The following is a 23,470-nucleotide window of genomic DNA, read 5'->3' on the forward strand; positions in this document are numbered from 1 at the left end:
CGAATGAGAACGACCCAAATTTAAGATTAGTTCACTCGTAATCGCCAAAAGTGCAGGAACTCAGCGATGAGTAAATTTGCCTCATTTTTACCCAGGGAAAAATTCCCGAATTTGAGAAAATTAAAGATTGGATTCACTCAGTATATTGGTACTACTCCGAGACTGAATAAAATGTTCGTCAATTTCCTCATTTGCCGGCAGATTTGTTAGGTTTTCCACAAGAAACCATGAGACAAATTTAACTCATCGCTGCGTTCCTGTACTTTTGGCGATTATGAGTGAACTAAACTCAAATTTGGGTCGTTCTCATTTGCCGTATAGCTCAGTTGGCTGATTATATCAGTCAACTTATAGAGTACCAGCGGTTCCTACGACCGTAGGTTAGACGTAGAATAACGTACCCAATATTTGCTGTGTTAGGGAAACCATTTTTTGCAGGCAATCAGAGATACTTCTGATCACCATTGCAACAGATGGACATTTGGGTAATTTTCAATAGTGACCTATTGAAAATTGATAAAGTATTCATTTTAGCAGATTCGTGGAAAAATTTCTAATCGATTAGAATTAAAATCCATCCGCTATTGACAGAGTTTTAAATGGTCAAAACCTGACCACTTTGCGTAAAGTGGTCGATTTTGGTTTTTTTTAATTTAACCCCCAATATTTTCCCGAAAGACGTATTTCAACCATGTTGCGGTTCACCATGTTGCGTTGGCAAACATTGATCGTATGCTGCAGCAGCTGCCACCTTTGGATGCAGAATATGCTTGCTTTGAAATTACTGCTCAACTATATGATAAAATAATGGTATTCCGTGAATTTTGAGAGCAAGAACGTTTTCAATACATGTGCGTTTGTTTAAGTTTTAATATATTCGTTTTACTTTAGTCCATCACCACCAAAGAAATTTTGTTCCACTAATGCTGTCCACCTGGAATGATTATATACCCGTAAAAAGTATGTAATCGCTTAGAAAAGTATTGCAACACTCAATCTTCTTCTTCTTATTTCCTTTATATAACGTCGGTCTCTCTTCCGCAATCTAGTGCCACTCACCGACGGACATCGATTGCCATCCATTGACAGCAATCGAATGTTCAGGAAGGCAGCTTCCACACCTGCGTAGGATATTAATTTCACCCATTGAAACACACATGGGCCGGGACCAATGGCTTTCCTTCCCTTCCGAAGGAAGACGTGACCAGAGATTTTTATGCCTCAGAAAAATTCCACCGACCTCAGCTGGGATTGAACCCAAACCCATTGGGGTGAGAAAGCAGTCACGCTTACCACTACACCACCGTCGCCGGCTGTTTGAATATTGTATCACTTAAAAAGTTTAGCATCACCCCTATAAAATATTTAATTCACTTAAAATAAATGGACACGGCAAAAAGTGAAGAAGAACAAAGGGTATGGAAAAGGAGGATCAGGCTACCGGGTCAGAAATTGATAAGCGCCTTTCTTATCCAAAGCTTCGAAGTGTCAAGTTTGATGTCCTCCAGATAAAAAAGAAAAAGTTTATGTTAGGTGGTTTGAAATTACACTTCGAGCAAGTTTGGCGAATCGCTTCCATCCATCCATTGTGAGAAATTACACGCACAAACACACACAGTAAGTCGGAATGAAAAAAAAATAACAAGAAAGGAAGTGTTTTTGAATTCTTGATCGAACAAAGAAAACATATGCACACAGCCTCTTTCACGCTCGAGCTAACGCCACCACACAAAAAAGGTTGTTGTAGAACCCACTCTCAGTGAACCCCGTTGGCTGGACCAGGGATCGAGAACTTAGCAAAGTGATACGTCTGACCTCTTTTAACAAGAATATTGGTTAGTACTGAATCCTTTCCGTTTTGCAAATCGAAGTGGACAGAATTTAATTACTTAAAAAAAAAAGTTTGAAATAAATAACTCAAGAGCGTACTGAATCACATCCGAAAATTCCAGGATATCGTCGGATAATACTAAATCATTTCAGAAAGTTTCGTAATCTCTTTGGAAAGTACTGAATAATTCTAGAACGTTTGTTATCACCGCAAGAAACTGAACTTCAATCTTTGTCAAGCTGGTGTAGTTACCCGCACGCAGAGGATGTTCATTTATGACGTGCTGAGTAACCATAATAATGGCAGTAGTTTGTTTCAGAACATCAATAGCCACGCTCCCATTTGCCAACTTTGCAACATTTACATTTTATAGACTTCTTGGACAACCTGGTCTATACCAGGTTGCTTTTTAACACCGTACCTCATACTGATATACTAATCCTCTGGATTGATGTTGTAGACTATTTAAAGACGTGTATGACTTCTTCTTCTTCCTTGCATTTCAAGCTTATTGTGTATCGTATATTAGCTTATTGCGTGCTCTCAACTTAGTGCAACTGAATGCACTTCCACAGTTATTAATTGAGAGCTTTCGATGCCTGTACCATTTTTGCATTAGCAAATATAATTGTGTGGCAAGTACAATCATACTCTATGCCCAGGGAAGTCGAGAAATTTTCCAACCCGAAAAATTCCTAGACCGGACCGGAAATCGAACCCAGCCACCTCCAGCATGGTCTTGCTTTGTAGCTGTGCCTTTACCGACTGAGCTAAGGGAGCCCCATAAAAAGACGTGTATGAGGTATTTGATTTTAATAATAGTTTTCTAGTTGTTATGAATATAATTTAGTATTTTTAAACAGTCTACCAAAGATGATGAACAAATGATCTACATTGACGTTTTCTAATGACACACCATTATTTATTGACCTCGAAGATAACAGTTTGAGTTCCCTGCACATTCTTAAGTAGGTGTTTGACCAATTTCATTTCATTCTCCTGAGATTTTAAAAATGTGGCCTGGTGTATAATATGATTCTCGTTTCGCAAATTTTGTTGAGTTTGAAAAAACGTTAATAGATCCATCTTCCCAATTTTCATGGGTTCATAGAAGATACGAAGGGTGGTTAGGTTTTCCTGTCCTCTGTTGCTTTACTTTTTGTTACTTGATCCTCCAAACGACTCATCTTATTTACATGTAGATCCCGTATACGGAGTGATTGGTACAGTATGTCCCCGCTCTTCTATTTTTGTGCCTCAATGGTTCACGCTTGATGGTTATGCTTTCCACACTACAATTCGGGAGCGCATTAGATTCCACTTGGAATAACAAATTGTAACGTCGAAAATAGCTACTATTTTTCGAATAAACATTCCATACGACCTATTGAGCCAAAAGATGAAGGATGATGCTATTTTTGCATACTTTTGTGCCAAAATTTGTTTTTTTGACGTAGGACTACGTGTTTAATTTGTGTGGTCACATTAAAAAAAAACTCAAAATTCGTTAATATAACGAAAAATCCCAAACACGGACGTAACGATAGAGCGTAAATCGAACACACGACACATTGCGCATACTCACATGAGCGAGTTTACCGCTCACCATTTCACCAATGAATGGAAGAGAGAAAAAAAGCAGCGGTAATAAAATCGCTCTCTTTATAGTTTTCTTCGTCATTTACTTTCGAGCAACGGACGGATAAGCGTCTGACCAGTGATGCCACATATACAGATTTATCTGTAATCATACAGATTTTTTTTTTGTTATATTTTAATACAGATATCTGTATACACAGATTACAGATTTTTTGAGAATTTACAGATCTCACAGACTTTTTTTTAAATAAAAATAATACACTTCATTTTCTTTTATATATCTTATTTCGTTTCTTCCTATTGGCCAGGTTGAATTCACTTTATAAGCATCTAACCCAAATCGAATTTTTCATAAAATAAAATATGACTGTATTATCTTCGATAATTTTTAATAAATTTCTGATATTAAGATGTTGTTATTGATTGCAGTTTGTGACTCAAAGAGTCGACTGGATATTTTGATGTTTAAATAGCGTTATATTAGAAAAAATTTAGTAATGTATGCAATTCGAGTAAACTTCCAGTAAAAATTTTGAGTTAAAACTGAATGAAGATTAACAGAGTTGAAAAAAAAATCTAGTTTCTAGATAATAATTTACGTAATCTCAGGTATGACACAATCTAATTCTAGGGAAATGTGATTCTTACTTCATTAAGAAAATTTTCAGCCAACTGCAGATTTGCCTTTCTTTACTGGAACAATACAAAACACCTCAAATATCAAGGATGTTGGTTTTAGATTTTTTAGAACTCGATATCGAAATATTGAACCATTGTTAACATGAATTTCATGGCTACTATGGTACCGATTTTATATGGAATTGTTGTTCTATAACTCAATGGTCCCTTCATTATCGAGTTGTTGAGAGTCACTGTAGGCAAATTCTTTAAAAAGCATATTTTGTCATTTTTCTAGCTCCTAACCTTTGAAGAAACTCTTTCAGAATTATGTATGAACGCAGTGAAAATTTACGTAGATCCGCACTATGACAATAATAAATAAATGATACAGTCAGATACAAATTAAAAAGATTTTTTGCGATGAAAATACAGATTGAAATTTGAAAAAATGTGGCAACACTGCGTCTGACACGACGTATGAGTGGAACAGCACACATCGCACCAATACGAAGACGACGACGACGACGAATGCACTCACATTGTCCATCTCTTGGATTTCAAAAGGCCTTTTTCAGGGCCACTATATTTCTGTGCAATAGAATTTCTTTTAATATCTCTAGATGGTGGGTAAAACAGGTTCACAAAATTGAAAAACTTTTTTTTTATAGAGAGAAATAACAGCAAAGAATCATCAATCAGTGCCAATAGCAATGTTTGGAAAATCACTATCAGCTTTCGGTCATTGAGTCTTAGTACCTATTCGTTCCGTACCCTCCAACTCCAACAACCCTTTCGATGGACACCAGCAAAAAACTACAAACGGCCCTTTTCAGGCCCACCAATTCAAATACAGAAGGAGTAAAAATAAGAGATTTTCGAATAATTAAATGAACTAAGAGCAAACACGTTTGTTCCGACCACTCACGGCCTTTGCGCTACGTATTTCAGATCTTAGAGGAAAAGTATTCATCAACAATTTCTCTTACCATCGGCCTATACGTAGGTAGTAATATCATCATTCAGAATTCAATGCCATAAACAAACTTTTAAAATTACAGGTATCAATAGTCACTATTTTTTCATCAGTTACGCGGTAGCCGTCCCAAACGATCAAATGGACAACAGCAAAAAAAATAACAGCCCTTCTCAGGGCCACCATTTGAAAAACAACCGGCCTTTTTCAGGGCCTCCAATTCATAAACGGAAAGAGCTAAGGTAATAGATCATCGACCAATTAAAAGAAATAAATGCTCAACATATTTGTTCCGTTCACTAGCCATCCTACGTCAAGCTTCCGTTCGTGCCCCTAGGTACAGACCCTTCTACTTTTATTTTATAAATTTGAAATGAAAATGAATTTCTTCTAAAAGTTCTTTCCCTCCATTCATCTAGTACGTTTAAAATTTAACGTATCGTAGCAAGTTGTTGCCATCATATTTTGAGAGATTGTTGTGAAGGGGGGAGGGGGAAAGGTTGTTGTGAAAGGGGGAGGAGGTTTTACATGGGTTTTACATATACGTTTTTTCAAGTCTCATTCCTGATTGTGGTGGACACGCCGTGATCCACCTTTAGCCGCTGACCTAGTCCTGCTAGTGCCACGCCGTCCGAAGCGGTAATGAGCATAGGCATGAGAGCAGCGCGGATTCATATCTTTTCAGGTTCAAGCAGAATGATGGGCAGCCAAGTCGTATTCGTTTATGATGACTGGGTTTGGGAAAAAGGCTTATTTCATGAAATCAGTGATAAAATTATCATTTGTACATTTTCAATAGTTTTAATACAGAAAAATTTGAAAAATATTTATTTCAACAGGTTCGTAATGTAATATCCTATCGATTGGCGTATTTGGATTTTAATTTCATCTATAAATGACAAAGTTACAAGCGTTCAAAACATAACACTCCTTCACCACACATATTTTTTGATTTGCACCCCTGTATAGTCGACAAAGACGTAGTTCTACGTCAAAACTTCAATCTGAATTGTATATCCAAGCGACTATGATATCACCATGCAATAGGTTGGTTTTTTATCGATATGGTGCTGACATCATTTCTTAAATTAATCAACCAACTGAATGAAATTCGTGTGAATAAATTCTTGCAATAACTCTGTTATCTTTTGAAAATCATCATCAATCAAGAGCACATGGAATTTATTATACCGAATCGCAAAAAATTACGCTTCCTAATACAATTAACCCATTCATGGCCGTGCTTTAATTTAATAATGCTGTGAAGGTGACAATGAAAATGGTAGTTTTCAAATTCTCTACCTATTAAATATTGAATATTTTCCCAAAGGCTATTTGCAGATAATCATTTCAAATGTGTTAATGATTTTATTTCCTGAGATCAATGGCATTTTTATGTTTGCAGCATGCAGGTTGTCAACAGGTTAACGATAACTACGAATATAAATAAAACTCTTTATCCGTTTTGCAAATATTCGTTAGCATAACCCTGTGAATAACACAGCTATTTATTTCTATCATAGGTTAAATCATGGAACTATTGAAAACAGGTACGTTTACATTATACACGTATGCATATTATATTTAATCAATTGAACATATTCTAAAACAGTGAATCTGATGTTCATCATCCTTTCCGTGTCACATTATATCGGATCAGCAGAAATCATACATATGTACAAGTTCTATGAAAAATCCTAAACAAATTTGTCCGTCAGATGACTTCGCTTTGCTTCCGGCTGAAGAATGTAATCAATTTTACCTTTGTTCAAATGGTGTGGAGACACTGCTGGAATGTGATGAGGGTGAAAACTTCAATCCAATTACTTCTTTTTGTGATCCCGCTTACGAGTGCGAGGATAATGAGCAAACAACAACGGCAGCAATAACAACAACAACACCAATAGCTCCTACAACTAGCTCCCCTGTAACAGTTTCGCCTCCATCTGATGGTCTTCTGGATGTTTTGCTGCCCATGGACCCGTGCCCGCTGGTGGGAGTTGCCTATCGAATTCACGAGCAAAATTGTCGCCTCTATTACTACTGTCGAGATGGCATAGATCGATTACAGTCCTGTTCAGTTTTCCGTCGGTTTGATATGTTTACTGGTCAATGTATGTTTCCGGATGATGCTACTTGTTTTCCTGGAACAGATGTTTTCTTCGAGATCGAGACGGACTCTGATGTAAATATTATTGATTGATTCATTTAATTAGATGACTAGAAATTAGATAATTTGAGCATCATGACATTGGAAGGTGGAAAAGCAAAATCGAACAGTTTGAGTAAAACAATTCCATTATATGCACTATTAATTTCATAAATAAATCAACATTTAAAAACTGCAATTAAACCTACACAGCAAAAAACTAATTTTGATATCACATATCAATCGTGTTAAAAATATGGTGCAATATTACTTGCCAAAAACGACAAAATTATTATAAATACAGTGCGTGTACTGACATTACACTGCTTTCACTGCATTTGTTTATTTTTGTGGCCTTAAAAATTAAATGGGATTTTAGACATGATTTTTTTTTTCCTATGGTTTGTTTTTTCCGTCGATCTTGTTTTCCGTGCTGAGCACCAATGCTACCGACGTGCCAGGAAGGCAGCTCCCACACCTGGACCCTACCTATCGACCCATCAACTCATGAACCGTGATCAGAGATGTTATACCTCAGAACATCCCGACGGCGCCGACTGGGATTGAACCCAGGCCTGCTGAGGTGAGAGGTAATCACACTTACCACTACACCGCCGGCGTAGTGCATCCTCTTGGATGTAATATTAAAATATTTTTTTTGCTGTTTACGATCTTCGAATATCATTTACGTCCCGTGCCCGTAAAGAACAACCTCTTATCAGTGTTTTATCTATAGTAGAGGAACTGAGGGTATGAACATATGAACAATTTCCTTTTCTAACGGTGAAATAATCAAAATTGTGATAATTTAAATAACTGTCCTAGTTTCATTGAGCTGAGTTACTCGATTGATGTGCAACGATTTGTTCCGATAAATTTATATGCTGATTGTAAATGGTCATTGCATCTATTCATACTTTACCAGCTGGAAGATATTCTTCTCAGATTAATACGCGGGTAACTTTTATCTGTTTTAACATTCTTATTGGATCTTCCCTGCTTAAGTCACCTGTTCTGTTGCAATTAGACATATTCAGTCGATTGTGCTTGCATTTATGATTAAAAGTCCGCAATTATTAACATGCTGAAGAATTCGCGATATCAATGCAATCTAAAACAGCAATGGAATGAATGATGGACACGTAAATTCCCATTTGTATACGTGACTCGTATGTGATTGTGGGAAAATGTGATTGTGCTTTGCATAATGCGTAATGCTTCGGACATAGTGGCTTTTTGCTGAATATGGACATCTGGTCAATTGACCTACAATCCTACTGACCTTCTAGAAACGCACTGCATCAGGCATATTAGCTTTGTGTTAATTATTATGCTTTGATTTGAGCTCATTGCAAACCATCTTTCTTACTGAGCTTGTGAATTATTTTTTTTCCGAAATAATGGTAAAGAATAATGAGTAGATGCAAAAAAATATTGACTACACGAAGCAACCGAAGTGCATGAACTGCAAAAAGGAGAATGGAAAAGAGGCTTCAAATGCCCACCATACAAAAAGGCGATCACGGGCCAACAGTAATGGAGGTAGCCCAAATAAACCACAATCATTGCACAGCAACTATTGTGGCTGCCGACAACAGAAACAAAGTACAATGTTGCAACACACTAAGAATATTTCACAGATTTCTGTAAAATTTTACAGCTGAACGTCCGGTAAACAGTTTGGTGATTTTTCACAGTTTTCCTGTGATTTTTCAGAGATATCCGGTATACACTCCCGGAAATAAATATAAAGACACATAAAAAAGCATGGCGCCTACCAAATATAAGAATCAGAGGGATTCTAAACCATGTATTTTTGGAAGCCACATTATCATGCTACAATATCACCCATAGAAATAACCAATTGCATCATGTACGCAGGGGAAATAAATGGAAATGTGATTTTCTCCTTCGGAAATAAATATAAGGACGCCATACAAAAATGTATGGAAAATTGGTCATTTTCGAAACATTACTAAGCATATCAACAATTCTTGTAGCACCAAAATAACCAAAGAGCTAGTTAAAGTAATAATTAAACTTAATTTCTGAAACGTTTTAAGCAGATCCAATCGCTAGAAGTTATCGAAAATTACAAAAAATCATTGGTTGATCAGCGATGATTAATTAGGTGATACATACATTTAGGCGTTTTCCGAGTTAGAATGTGTCTTGAGATGTTCAAACAAATTAATAGGAAGATGACCTGTGTTTATTTAGTTACACTAAAACTGATATCTAGTAAAAGGGAGGGGGTGACGGGCCTACGCGCTCTTCCCATCTTCCTATTAATTTGTTTGAACATTTCAAGACAAATTCTAACTCGGAAAACGCCTAAATGTATGTAGCTCCTAATTGATCATCGGTGATCAACCAATGACCAATTTCCCATACATTTTTGTATGGCGTCGTTATATTTATTTCCGAAGGAGAAAATCACATTTCCATTTATTTCCCCTGCGTACATGATGCAATTGGTTATTTCTATGGGTGATATTGTAGCATGATAATGTGGCTTCCAAAAATACATGGTTTAGAATTCCTCTGATTCTTATATTTGGTAGGTGCCATGCTTTTTTATGTGTCTTTATATTTATTTCCGGGAGTGTAGCATAGGCCAACGGAATCCTGTGGAAATGCGGAGGACGAGAACTAGCGAGCATCATAATTTGGAGTAAGAAAATGGTCAATTTTATTGGAGAATCAATCCCATTTATTCGCTAAATGCCATCTAAATGTTTTATTTGGCAATTACAATTGATATGCTTAACTAAAGTAGCTAAATTCTTGTTCAAATTTGAAAAATTAAAAAGGCAAACAACAAACCTGATTTCGAAATACTGCGTGGCAACCTGCCCATACTGATTTCATACAGAGAAAGCATACATTTTGGCTTTTGTCTATGCTCTTCCTCTATTAAATTTCAATGGTTCACGCCAAACGGTTATGCTTTCCACACTACAATTCGCTGGGCGCATTATGCCCCACTTATAGTAACAAATAGTATTGTGGAAAGTAGGTACCTAAGTAACACAAAGTCATAGAATTATGTTGAGAAAACTTCTATACAACCAAACCCGGTCATACAAAGGTTATATAAACTGCTATAGAACATGTGTGCTGCTTGGGTAACTAGGTTAGGTGTTCAAGTAATAGTAGCGTACCTATGATTTTGGTATGGTGGTTGTGCCGTGAAGAAAACTCGGATAAGATTATTTTCAATCGGTAGCTCTTCTAAAATAAAGCATGTTTGTATATTTCAAACTTAAAATTATTTACCCGAAAAATGACGGAAAACATTAATTTTTCTTAAGATTTTTACTCCTTTGCACCTATAGTTAAGGTAGTATTCCTATAGTAGTGGAATCCATGAGAAACAAAAAAAGCTTTCCACTATTATAGGAACCAAAGTTTGCATTTACCACAACTACTGGAACAGGACGAGTTTCTTAAAAAATGTATGCAATTTTATTACAATAGGGGAAACGCTTCCCAAGTAACAATTCTGCAATCATTTGGCATCCACTCTGATTTATGATGGTTTTATAATGGCAATGAATAATCCATTTAGTTTAAATACAGCATTTCACAGCGTAAAACGTTCCTGCTTAGTAGTTCACCTTTTCGCTGTTTTAGAAACCTTTTACAGTCGGCGAGAAGTCAAAAACTATCTTGCTTTAAAATTAAATTTATAGTAGTTCTCAATCCCACCATAAAACTGTTCTATAAATCAATCATTAACTCAAAACAGCATTTTTTTATTAATGTCTTGATAAAATACTCTATAAACCTGTTCTATCATTATCAAAGCAATCATAAAACCATTTGGTTTTAAATGAGAGTAAAAGGCATATATTTTAGGCATTTAAAAGTGTATCATAAATTCTCCTCTGTTTACAAATTAAACTTTAAGGATGGAACCTCATAGTGAACAAAAACCAAATTTATGACAAGGATATCTCGATGGGTAAACGAAGTTGGAGGAAAATTTCAAGTGATGCTAACGACCGAAGGGAAGTCGATTTCAGTAAAATTTAGTTCTTTAGTAGAACCAGCACGTCCGGCGGAACGGGTACCATCAACGACTGAGCATCTGGTCGAGAAGAGTGAAGTGAGCGTGGTCCTCAAATTCATAAAACATTGTTAAAACAGCCTGAAAACAGACCAGCCTTCTCCAGACCTTGCGAATAGATGAAGATCAGAATAACTTGCGTCAGTACCGATAGCAAACTACTGAAACTGTCAGTTTGCGGACACTAGTTGGTTTCCGATCCATAGTTGCGATTTTATTCGGCGAAAAAATTCATTCAACCGTATATGCCTGCATCGTTTGATGGTGCACCTACAGAACCATCCGGAAGATGGGGATCTTTTCGGAAATGATCGAGGTTACATCTGTGCGAAATGCGAAATGTTATGAACACTTTCTGAGTAACTGCTTCCTAGCCATCGGGAGAGAATCGTCTGGAAGAACGCTGAATCGCACAGCGCAACTATCGAAAGATAAACAAACTTTGACGTTTAACATTTTGTAGGCAACATTACCGCCATAAATGCTGCCATAAATCTGAACGGGTTAGGATCAAGCAAAATGGCTTTAGATAAATACAATTCAGTCTACAAGTTTTCTTCATAAAAGCCATTTCAAAACCTTATGAATTTGTTAAGGTTTTCTTGAAAGCAAAATAACTTTTTCACAAATGGCCCATGCAAATCAACTTTTATGCTTCCGCCATATTACAATTATTTTGTTTGTTTTTTACATTCTTCGATTTTCAATCTATATTTCCTTGGATAGAACTTTATTTTAGTTAATTTAGCAATGAAAAAATATTTAAAATGCAAAAATCATGAGAAACAAAAATCTTGGCTAAGTTTAATGATCGATCTAAAGCATATATTTTTTTCTTAATGTAAAATAATTAGTAAAATCGATGTTTTCCGTGGGCGGACTCCAGTTTTTCGATGTTTTCACGTACATTTCACATCAAATTTTATATGGCATCTAAAACTAGGCCATTTCATGAGAACTATTTTATAATTTTGGAAATTCGGCAGGATTTTTATACGATTTGTTTTTATTTAAGTTATTTTGATAAGATCGGATGGTATTTATGAATCCTTATTAATCTTGATTGTTGTTTTTTCTAGTGAACTTAGCAAGTAGCTAGGGTAAATGGCACGGATAATGGTTTAATTTTTTGCCAAATAGCTTTTATTGTAGCTTAAAGGCGGTTTTGAAATGGATCTCAATGCGTTTATCGCACAACCATTTAGCAGTAAACCAATCTTGAAGAGCTTCGAAAATATACCCTTCAGAACCTTTTCCAGAGTGGGCCAACTAGACAGATTCTAGCATCAATGAGGTTTTGGTGGATGCATCAACGGCAAAGCAGTCTTAACCAGGGTTTTATGAATGTTGTTTTATAGTAGCTTTGTAGTATTTTATAAAACTTAAAATGTTACTTGGGTTCTATAGTTGTGGTACGTTAGAAGCGTTAGGTTCCTATAAGTTGTGGAGACTCACTACACAACTATAGGAACCTAACGCTTTTAACGTACCGCAACTATAGGAGCGCTAACCCTATAATATTTTTCTAGCAAAAGAGAGGTTGAAAGCTGAGAAGCATTGTGCCAATTGACTTTAACCAATCCTTTTAGGAAATATTTAGTCGATAGTAATCTTATCTTTCTTATCTTTCTTTAGTCGATAGTAAGTATGAAACTAAGAGAAACCCAAAGTTTCAAACTTCTATAACTTCCAGTTCCTGGGATATCGATCGTTAAAGTAAAAATAAGCGAGAAAAATATACGCTTTTCGAAGTAAACACGCGCTTCACTTAAAATCAATTTTAGACCATTATTCAAAATAAAAATACATGATTAGTTGAAGATGTTAATATCAAATAACAGACTAAAGTGGTAAATTTTATACGATAGATGTGGAGATGAAAGTATATAATTGATAGTTCCGTTAGAGTACGGCAGTGTGAAAATTGCACAATGTTATCATAGGGGAAATGGCTCTAATGTTGGTCAATGGATCTAAGATTGGGCACATCGCTAAAAATCTGCTATTTATCAATTTCATCTAGATGTCATTGGGACAGTTTTTGGGATATTTTGAAAATTTAGTCGATTGCTGAATTTATGTATGGGCCCAAATTACAATCCGTCCCATGGACTGTATATAATATTGACATTTTCGAATCCGGATTTTGCTAGGTACCCAACGCTGAAATTTTCAGAAGTACTATTTTATAAGGTAATCTTCAAAAAAAACAACCAGTTTTAGACCCCGCTAGAACCCACCCACCCTATTTTTTCAACTCTTTATTTGTTCCAAATTCAAAATAAATTACATTCCATTTTTAACCTAGGTGCTCCAGTTACTGCAGTAACTTACCAGCCTTAATTGTTATGATATATATAGCCAAGTGTTTTTTCATTGTTCCTGTCTTGGCAATTCAGTATTTTAAACATGCATGTCAGTATAACAATTGATATCCTAAAACTTAAAACTAAAACTAAATCTTATCTAAGTATAAAGGGAATTAATCGTTGCAATTGAGGATTGCAACGATTTTTGCCTGAAATTATTAATTATTTTGTTGGACATTTGTTCTAAAGTCTCAACATTCGAAATTCTATGTACTTCGGTAGTACTGTACCAGGGAGGCAACTTCAAAATCATTTTCAGAACTTTGTTCTGAATCCTTTGAAGTACTTTTTCCTGGTAGTGCAACAACAAGACCATATTGGCACAGCGTAAAGCATGGCCAGTCTAAAAACTTGTTTAAATATTAGAAGTTTATTCGTCAGGCAAAGTTTGGATTTCCTGTTTATAAGAGGATACAAACATTTTATATATTTGTTACATTTGGCTTGAATGCCCTCAATGTGATCTATAAAAGTTAATTTTTGGTCAAGTATTAATCCAAGATATTTCACTTGGTTTGACCAGGAAATTGGAACTCCGTTCATAGTGACTATGTGACTACTACTAGGTTTCAAAAACGAAGCTCTAGGCTTATGTGGAAATATTATAAGTTGAGTTTTGGAAGCGTTGGGAGAAATCTTCCATTTTTGTAAATAAGAAGAGAAAATATCTAAACTTTTCTGCAGTCTGCTGCAAATAACACGAAGACTTCTTCCTTTAGCGGAAATGCCTGTGTCATCAGCGAACAAAGATTTGTGGCAACCCTGAGGCAAATCAGGGAGGTCCGAAGTGAAAATGTTATACAATATAGGCCCAAGAATGCTACCCTGAGGAACTCCAGCTCTAACAGGTAGTCGTTCAGATTTGGAATTTTGATAATTTACCTGCAGAGTTCTGTCAGTTAAATAATTTTGAACTAATTTCATAATATAAAGTTGAAAATTAAACTTTTTCAATTTAGCAATCAAACTTTCATGCCAAACACTGTCGAATGCTTTTTCTATGTCGAGAAGAGCAACTCCAGTTGAGAGGCCTTCAGATTTGTTTGTACGAATTAAATTGGTAACTCTTAAGAGTTGATGAGTGGTTGAATGCCCATGGCGAAATCCAAACTGATCATCTGCAAAAATTGAGTTCGTATTGATGTGAAGCATCATTCTATTCAAAATTATCTTTTCAAAAAGTTTACTTATTGAAGAAAGCAAACTTCAGCTGGATTTTTATCCGGCTTCAAAATGGGAACAACTTTTGCATTTTTCCATTTATCAGGAAAGTATGCCAAATGGAAACATCTGTTAAATAATTTACCAAGAAAGACAAGGTACTCTCTGGATGTTTTTTGATGAGGATATAAAAAATTCCATCATCACCTGGAGCTTTCATATTTTGAAACTTTTTAGTTATAGACCTTACTTCGTCCAAATCAGTCCCCCAGGAATCATCAAAAATATTTTCCCGAGAGAAAATATTCGGAAAATCCCGAGCAACCTGATTCTCAATAGGACTAGTAAGACCCAAACTGAAGTTATGGGAACTCTCGAATTGCTTAGGAAGTTTCTGAGCTTTTTCCAAATTTGTGATCAAAATTTTACCACCTTCTTTAAGCGTTGGAATTGGCTTTTGAGGTTTTTTCAAAATTTTTGTGAGTTTCCAAAAGGGTTTGGAACTCGGGTCTAATTTAGAAACATTATTTTCAAAAGTTTTGTTCCTCAGGGCAGAGAATCGCTTTTTAATTTGTTTTTGCAAATCCCGCCAGATAACTTTCATGGCAGGATCGCGTGTTCTTTGAAATTGTCTCCTACGGACATTTTTAAGACGGATCAAGAGCTGAAGATCGTCGTCTATTATAATTGAATCGAATTTAACCTCGCGTTTTGGTATTGAGGTAGCTCTTGCTTCAACTATAGAAGTAGTCAGAGATTCAAGAGCATAATTAATTTCATCTTTGGTTTGCAAAGGAATGTTTGGATCGAAGTTATATTCCATAAATGTTCGATACTGCTCCCAATCAGCTCTATGGTAATTGAAAGTAGAGCTGTTGGGATTACAAATTATTTCTTGGGATATTTCAACAGTTACTGGAAGGTGATCAGAACCGAAGTCAGCATGGGTAACCAATTGGCTACAAAGTTGACATGAATCAGTTAAGACCAAATCAATAGTTGAGGGATTTTTTGCAGAAGAAAAGCATGTTGGGCTGTTTGGATATTGAATAGTGTAATAACCTGCAGAACAATCATCAAACAGAATATTACCATTGGAATTGCTTTGAGCATTATTCCATGAGCGGTGTTTTGCATTAAAATCACCAATAATGAAGAATTTAGACCTATGACGGGTAAGTTTCTGGAGGTCACCATTGAGAAAATTCTTTTGCTGGCCTACGTATTGGATTGGCAAATAGGCAGCTATAAACGTAAGTTGTCCAAATTTTGTTTCAACAGCAACTCCCAAAGTTTCAAAAACTTTGGTTTCAAATGAAGAAAGAATTTTATGTTTGATTCGTCTATGAATAATGATGGCAACGCCACCACAGGGTCCATCAAGACGATCATTTCTATAAATCAAATAATTTGCGTCCTTCTTAACCTTATGGTCAGGTTTAAGGAACGTTTCAGTTATAACGGCAATATGCACGTTATGAACTCTCAAAAAGTTAAATAGCTCGTCTTCATTATCTTTAAGAGATCGAGCATTCCAATTTAAAATGTTTAATGCTTTAAAATCCATTACTGAATTTTAAAGTCATGACAATATTATTTGCAAATTTTACTCCAGTTTGAATAGCATCAAACATAGAGTTAGATTTAGGCATATCAGAAATCATGTCAATTAATGAATTCTGTAAAAATTCCATTTTAGGGGCAGTAATGCTTCCTAAGTCAAAATTGTCAAAATTTCCGTTAGAACGTTGGTTAGTATTTTGATTTCTACCCGCTGTAATAGCAGCATAGGTAGCTCCATTAACTCGCTGAACATTGTTAGCAGCGAGGGGAGTAGGTACAGATGAAACATTTGAAGCAGGGGTGATATTTGTACCTACGGGTACGAATGTAGAATTGGTTCCTCGCTGACCGTTGTTAACAGCAGAGGAATTTGTACCTGGTCGGAAACGTGGAGCTGACGGTTAGAACGAGATTGTGAGATCGCTTTGCGAGTCTTACATTCCCAAAAATTGGATTTGTGGTTTTCACCACAATTTGAACATTTAAATTTCTTAGGATCTTCCTTCACAGGACAGTCGTCCTTTGCGTGAGGGGAATCACCACAATTCATGCATTTAGCTGGCATGTAGCAATTTTTAGTTCCGTGACCCCATCCCTGGCACTTACGGCACTAAATTAGGTTTTGGAAATTTCCTCCAGTCTTCCTGAAGTGTTCCCACTTCACTCGGACATGGAGCATAAGGCTAGCTTTTTCTAAGGCCTTAAGGTTGTTTAGTTCACTAGACTTGAAGTGAACTAAATAAAAATCATTAGAAATCCCGTTGCGCGAATCGCCAGGACGGGATTTCATTTTCATTTTGATTACTTGGAGTGGCACAACTCCAAGTAATTTTGCCAGTTCACCTTTTATCTGATCCAGGGATTCACCACTGGGCAGTCCTTTCATGACAACCTTGAACACACGTTCAGTTTTGGTGTCGTAAGTAAAAAAATTGTGCTTCTTCTCAGTAAGATACTTGAGAAGACATTTAAAGCCGTCCAAGGTTTCAGCCAATACACGGCATTCACCCCGACGTCCAATTTGTAGTGAAAACTTAACTTTCACGAAATTCAAAAGTTCTATGCGAAGCGCATGGAAATCTGAAGAGGTTATCACAATAGGGGGAATCTTTTACTTCTTGGTATTAAGCCGGGAAAGTTTTCTAGAATTTTTCTTGGATGATGGATCATTCTCATTTCCGTGAGCAAATCAAATTGATTACTCAAATTAATTTCTTCAGAAGGGGGTCAAGAGTGTGCCCCTTTCTTTTGCGTTTAGGCGCCATGGTGGCAGTAAATTTTTATCCAAATCGACTTCCAAGCAGATTACTATAAGAATCTGAAGGATCGAAGAGGAATTTTTCAAATCGATATCCAAGAAGGATTACCTCGGGTAGGGTCCAAACAAGGATCGAAGAGGAATAAAGTTGAAAAGGTAGAAATTTTACAGGTTGAGCACTGAAAAGTGCTGTTTAAATTTGTTGTAGCTTTAGGTAGTAGTAACACTTCCTTCAGCAAAAAGCAAATAGATCCGCACGGCAAGAGAGCACGATGCGAACTGAACCCACCCACCCTATTTTCGAGCCGTTGAATATGACGTAACAAAAACGCTTGATGGGCTGTATACCACATTGATGTTAATAAAAAGCATTGGTGTATTCAGCAATGTTGTGTATTTTAATGCTGCAAACAATTTTTTAGAACACGATAAATTGATCAAATTTGAAAAAATGCACTAATTAACTAAAAAAAAACAATATTAAGGTGATCTTAAATTAAAATCAATTATAACTCTTCAGAGTTAAGATGTGGAAATTTGGTGTATTTAGCAAATGTTCATAAAATCAACTGCTCTGCAACTTTTTGCAAGACATAAAACCATTATCTCGTAACTGGAAAAAGTTAGAATTTGGATGTGTAATACTAGCTTAAAGATTATTCAGGTGTGTATGTCAAAAGATGCGGGATATCATTTTGAGCAACTTCTCCGAAGACACCTAGTCTCTAAAACGTCGAAAAATGGTAGTAAATATTTTTGACCATCTTTATTCAGATGTGTGCCACTGTTCGGCGGCGGCGTGAGTTGGCGTGACATTATTTTGCGCCCATTAGTATTGCCCATTGAGATAAAAATCAAAATGCGAGCGCAACTGGGTTTGAATTACATTCCTCTTGCGCTGCTTTCAAAACACAAAAAATAATATAATCATTTTGGCAATTTTATAACCCGTTTATAAATAAATTCATTTTAAGCATTTTTAATTAATTATTCTTAAGAAACTTTTACTTTTTTCATCGTTCTGATGAAAAACTGGCATTTTATGAAACAAATTAATTTTGAGTTTTTTTTTTGGAATAATACAAAAAAAAAATAAAAAAAAACTCCTGCAATGTTTTCAAAAATGGGTGGTCTACTTTTGCCGTGTTGTTTTTATTCGTTGTTGAGTTTATTTACATTTCGTGGGCTTGTTTACGTCCTGTCCGATAAAAAAAATAATTTTGTCCTTTGCTGTACTGGTTGTTGTTGCTGTGATTATAGAATGGATGGGTAATATTGAAATTTTGGTGTTTAAATATATAAAGACTAATAAAGAATCATTTTTTAGGTCATACACAAACGAGGAATACTTGGACGAATGTTGCCCTGATCCTTTGGGTAATCTTTCGCTTGATCCTGAAGTGCTGGAAGAGAGTCAATTCGATCAGAACCAAAGCCAAATCGAGGAGAATGGAAATCACCCGGGAACGTCAGCAGCTGCCCAAACAGCGGACAAAGATACCGATGAAGAATCATTCATACTGGATGGTGTTCCAACCAACTACGTGTTTTGCATGAAGGGCACATATTGTCAAAAATTATTTCGGAGTCAGCTACGCCCCGGACAGATCTGTACCAAAGATATCGTTGGTAATTCGGTGGAAGGTGTTCTTCGGTGCATATGGAACACAGCAAAACATCATGTCCTTAGCAAAGTTGTCTTCAATGACGAAACACCAGTGTGGAGCGAAGAAGAGCAATCTGGGTTTGAAGACATCGACCAGTTTATAATGCTACAGGATCAAACCAAGAAGAAGTTGTACTCGGTATCCAGTATCACCCCACGGGTGCTTCGAACATGGCGTGGAAGGACTATTAAGATTTTCATCTACGTATACTCATTGGACGTGGAGACAAATGCACAGCATCAAAAGCTACAACGTACCCTGATTTCCCCTCAAAATCCAAATCGCTAAGGAGCACATTCCACACACGATGATTAAGCACTTGCTGAGGAATTACGCTCAACTCATCAAGACATCAAAGAATTTAATAAATTCTGCTCCAGCACACGAACAAGACCAGCTCAAACAAGCTAGTTCCCCTCCACTAGAGCTGGCAAAGTACTTCGAATGGGCCTCTGTCTCAGAGACAGCATCATTACAAGCCATGCACCGCGGAATGGTCGTGGCAAACGTAGTGAATGATGGGTGGACAAAGGAAACAGCAGAACTTGAAAGGGACGTTACACTTACTCTAAACATTCTCCAAGGTGTTTCCAACAGGCTGAGTGCAATGAGAATGAGAGGAGCAGCTGGATCTGGATTATTCGATGCTATGGAATCGGCTCTGCAACCAGAAGAAGCCGAACTGAGCCGCAATATATCGTCTCGGGTGACTGATTGTGACGACGTAGACCATGCATGAGAATTCGATTTCATCACTGACAGAAATAACCTGTGAACTTGTTTTATTAAATGTTTTTACCTTGTTTATTTTTATCAGCCATTTGAAAGTACAAAGAGAATAAAATACATTGATAATAAATCGATTTCAATGCACATCGTTAAACCGGACAAATATTGAAATCCATGCTCTTTGGGTCTTGGCTTAGACCTTTTTCAGGAAGGAAGGTCCCTCCAAAAAAATATCCACAATGCTCAAAAATCTTTTTGGTTGGAAATCGTTTAAAATGATTAACGGTTGTACAAACGTCACCACTCAAAATTGGACCATTTCCCCTATGGCATCTTGTCCAGTACTTTTTCATCAAACCAAAAACAATTTCTATAGGGTTGAAAAAGGGGCAATAGGGAGGAAGAAAAATAGGGATAATTCCTATGGACCGGAGGTACCGAATGAAATTAGGATCACAATGGATTCTAGCTCCATCCATGATCCATACAGAATGGAATCCTGGATACTGTTGTACTTGACGATTGTTTAAGGCAATTTTTTTGCAGCAATCAAAAAATTTAGCCCTATTGAAGGTCCCATCCGTCCAAAAGCTTTCAACTATACCATTCAACCCCAAAAAGCAAAGAAAAGATACTCTTGGTCTCCGACAAAATTCTCCACGATAAATTACTTTTTTTTTCCGATGACTCCGTACCCTTTCTTTCTTAGCATGTCACGGTTATCGAACGCGACCTCATCTAAGAACACCAGATTGTAGACATCCCATGGTATTGCTAGCATTTCCTTACAAAAACGGATGATTTCATCGTCGCGTATCTGTATCGCTCGACGCTCTATGGTTTTCCATGAAAACCCTGCTTCGTGTAAAATCATACAGATAGATGAAACACTGATTGACTGATGAAAGTGGAGTTGGAGCTTCTGCTTGGCTTCATCCAGAAACAGCACGGGATCTTTTCGGTATAAATCGATGATCCACTGTCGCATGCCTGATCCAAACTTCTTATATACTTGAGCGCGTTGCTTCCGGGAGAAATATCCGTTTTTCTCGTACTTTGCAATCCACTCACAGATAGTAGATAGGGCCTTTCCATAAATAACAGATAAGTCCTTTCTCGATATTCCCAAGAAAGAATATCCATACAACGCGTGATAAACTGTGTTTGATGCTGCATGCTTTCGACGAACGGTGCAGGAGATTACGTTATTCATGTTTGTAAAGAAACGGTCAGAATCTCAAATATTTATAAATGTCACAATTACGTTCAAGCGTTCAAACCGAACCAAACATTGACTTTGTTTAGTTGTTTTTCGATTCTCACCCGACAATCTGCACTGACAGTGAAACTGACAGTTGGTTCGCAAGAAAACTTCGCATTGCAGGTCAAAGTCGCGACTACGGTTTAGTGGTGCGAACTCAATATGTTTTTTACAAAATGAACAATGAATATGCACGGTTGCTCCAACCGATGGAAACTAACGATTTTAAATTGGCTCACTACTTGACTAGCCTATTGGTCTCGTTGGTGCTCAACTTTTTGGCTCAGCTCTGGTACTATCTTCGGTCCCAAGCTAGTCAATTCACCCCTCGAAAGAAAGGGAAATCCACTAACCCCTCATTTTATCTGTCAAACTTTCATAGCGAATCAAAACAAACATATTGTAGTACTGGAATTTATACTAGAATGGGGTACGTTAATCGATTTGCTTGGGACCAATAGGCTACACTAATAAAAATAACCATAAAAAAGAGCTTAACGGCGTGTTCGGGGTATCATCCAAACAATTTGTGGGATAGTTTACCTATTCGGGATACAGTTCGTTTATGGTATTTGTTTATAAGGGTAGTGAAGTAGTGAGCCAATTTGAAATCGTTAAGTGGTGCCGGTGGTGTAGTGGTAAGTGTGATTACCTCTCACCCCAGCAGGCCTGAGTTCAATCCCAGTCGGCGCCGTCGGGATGTTCTGCGGCATAACATCTCTAATCACGCCTTCCTTCGGAAGGGAAGTAAAGCCGTTGGTCCTCGGTTCATGAGTTGATGAATCGGTAGGTAGGTTCCAGGTGTGGGAGCTGCCTTCCTAGCGTCGGTAGCATTGGTGCTCAGCACAGAAAACAAGATCGACGGAAAACAAATCAAAGAAAAAAAAAATTTGAAATCGTTAGTTTCGTATTGATTGTTGGACTTATCGTACCAAACGTTCCGTGTTAAGTAAATGTGGATGCAATGATAATATATTATGTAATGAAAAGGGTATAAAATGTAAATCTTAGTATAATGGAAGAAGCTTACCATAGTCTCCCATGTTTAGCAAAATTGACTAAACTATACATCGAATGACTAAACTATACATCGTCGTGGATCAGATGCAGCCCTCAGAGCACCATCAAATTATGGTCATTCATTAGATCCACTGTCTGACAGTGACGTCGTATTTCCAGCCTTTATATAATCGTAGTCGTTCTGGCCCTGTGGTTGAGAATGGTGAAGGGGTCTTCCAACCTTCTACATCAGGCAAGTATGCGTTTGTTGAAAACAGTTCTTCTCCTGATCCGTCTCTGTGTTCCAGAGTACCACCATGCTCGTTTCGGCTAATCGATCATTCTGCAGACCTCCAACCGACTTCGTTCGACCGCCTGTTGGTGTATTACCAGAACGTTCGTGGCCTGCGAACAAAGATTGATGATTTTTTCCTGACTGCCGTTGAGTCTGACTGCGATATCATAGTTCTTACGGAAACTTGGCTCGATGAACGCATTAATTCATCTCAATTATTTGGCAGTCTATTCACGGTATTTCGAAACGACCGCAACCACCAGAATAGTACCAAATCGCGTGGGGGAGGCGTCTTGATTGCGGTATCCAAACGCCTAAGCTCCTGCATCGATCCTGCTCCAGTTTGCACTTCTCTAGAGCAGCTGTGGATCAGAATAACGACGCCTCGTAGATCAATAAGCATTGGCGCTATGTATCTACCTCCAGACCGGAAATCTGATTCGAGCAGCATTGCAAACCACATCAGTTCGATTGGTACCGTGTTCTCTCGACTAGAACAAAATGACCTAGCCCTGATATTTGGTGACTACAATCAGTCTGGGCTCTCATGGAACGTTCCTGCAAACGATCTTCCTAGCATTGATGTTCTTCGCTCGAACATGCCCGCATCATGCTGTGCTCTCCTTGATGGTTTCAACCTGCATGGCTTAACGCAAATCAACTCGATACTGAATAGCAACTCTCGGCTGCTTGATCTCGTTCTGGCGAACGAAGCTGCAGGACTGGAATGTTCTATCTTAGAAGCCCCAGAGCCTTTGATTGGCATCGACACCAATCATCCTGCGTTGGAAGTTTCCATCAACCTATCTGTTCCTCCCAGACAACCTGAATGCACGTATATTCAAAGTTGTTTTCATGATATACAAACATATATATAAACAAACAATTCGTATATAATGCAAAGAAATGGCTTATACGTACAA

General features: G+C 37.1%; 1 protein-coding gene and 1 pseudogene across 1 annotated transcript; one reads left to right on the forward strand and one right to left on the reverse strand.

Annotated features, from left to right (window-relative positions):
* Positions 1–6,674: 6,674 nt before the first annotated feature.
* On the forward strand, positions 6,675–7,227 carry LOC135710386 (uncharacterized). The gene has a single exon (XM_065232951.1). The coding sequence runs from the start codon at positions 6,712–6,714 to the stop codon at positions 7,225–7,227; it is 516 nt and encodes a 171-aa protein (XP_065089023.1). The 5' UTR covers positions 6,675–6,711.
* A 12,899-nt stretch (positions 7,228–20,126) lies between these two features.
* LOC135710414 (uncharacterized) lies at positions 20,127–21,205 on the reverse strand (annotated as a pseudogene).
* Positions 21,206–23,470: the final 2,265 nt, after the last annotated feature.

The sequence above is a fragment of the Ochlerotatus camptorhynchus genome, unplaced genomic scaffold, assembly GCF_037179485.1.
Source record: "Ochlerotatus camptorhynchus isolate MF236.1 unplaced genomic scaffold, CSIRO-AGI_Acam_v1.1 ptg000380l, whole genome shotgun sequence".
In the NCBI taxonomy this organism is placed as follows: domain Eukaryota; kingdom Metazoa; phylum Arthropoda; class Insecta; order Diptera; family Culicidae; genus Ochlerotatus; species Ochlerotatus camptorhynchus.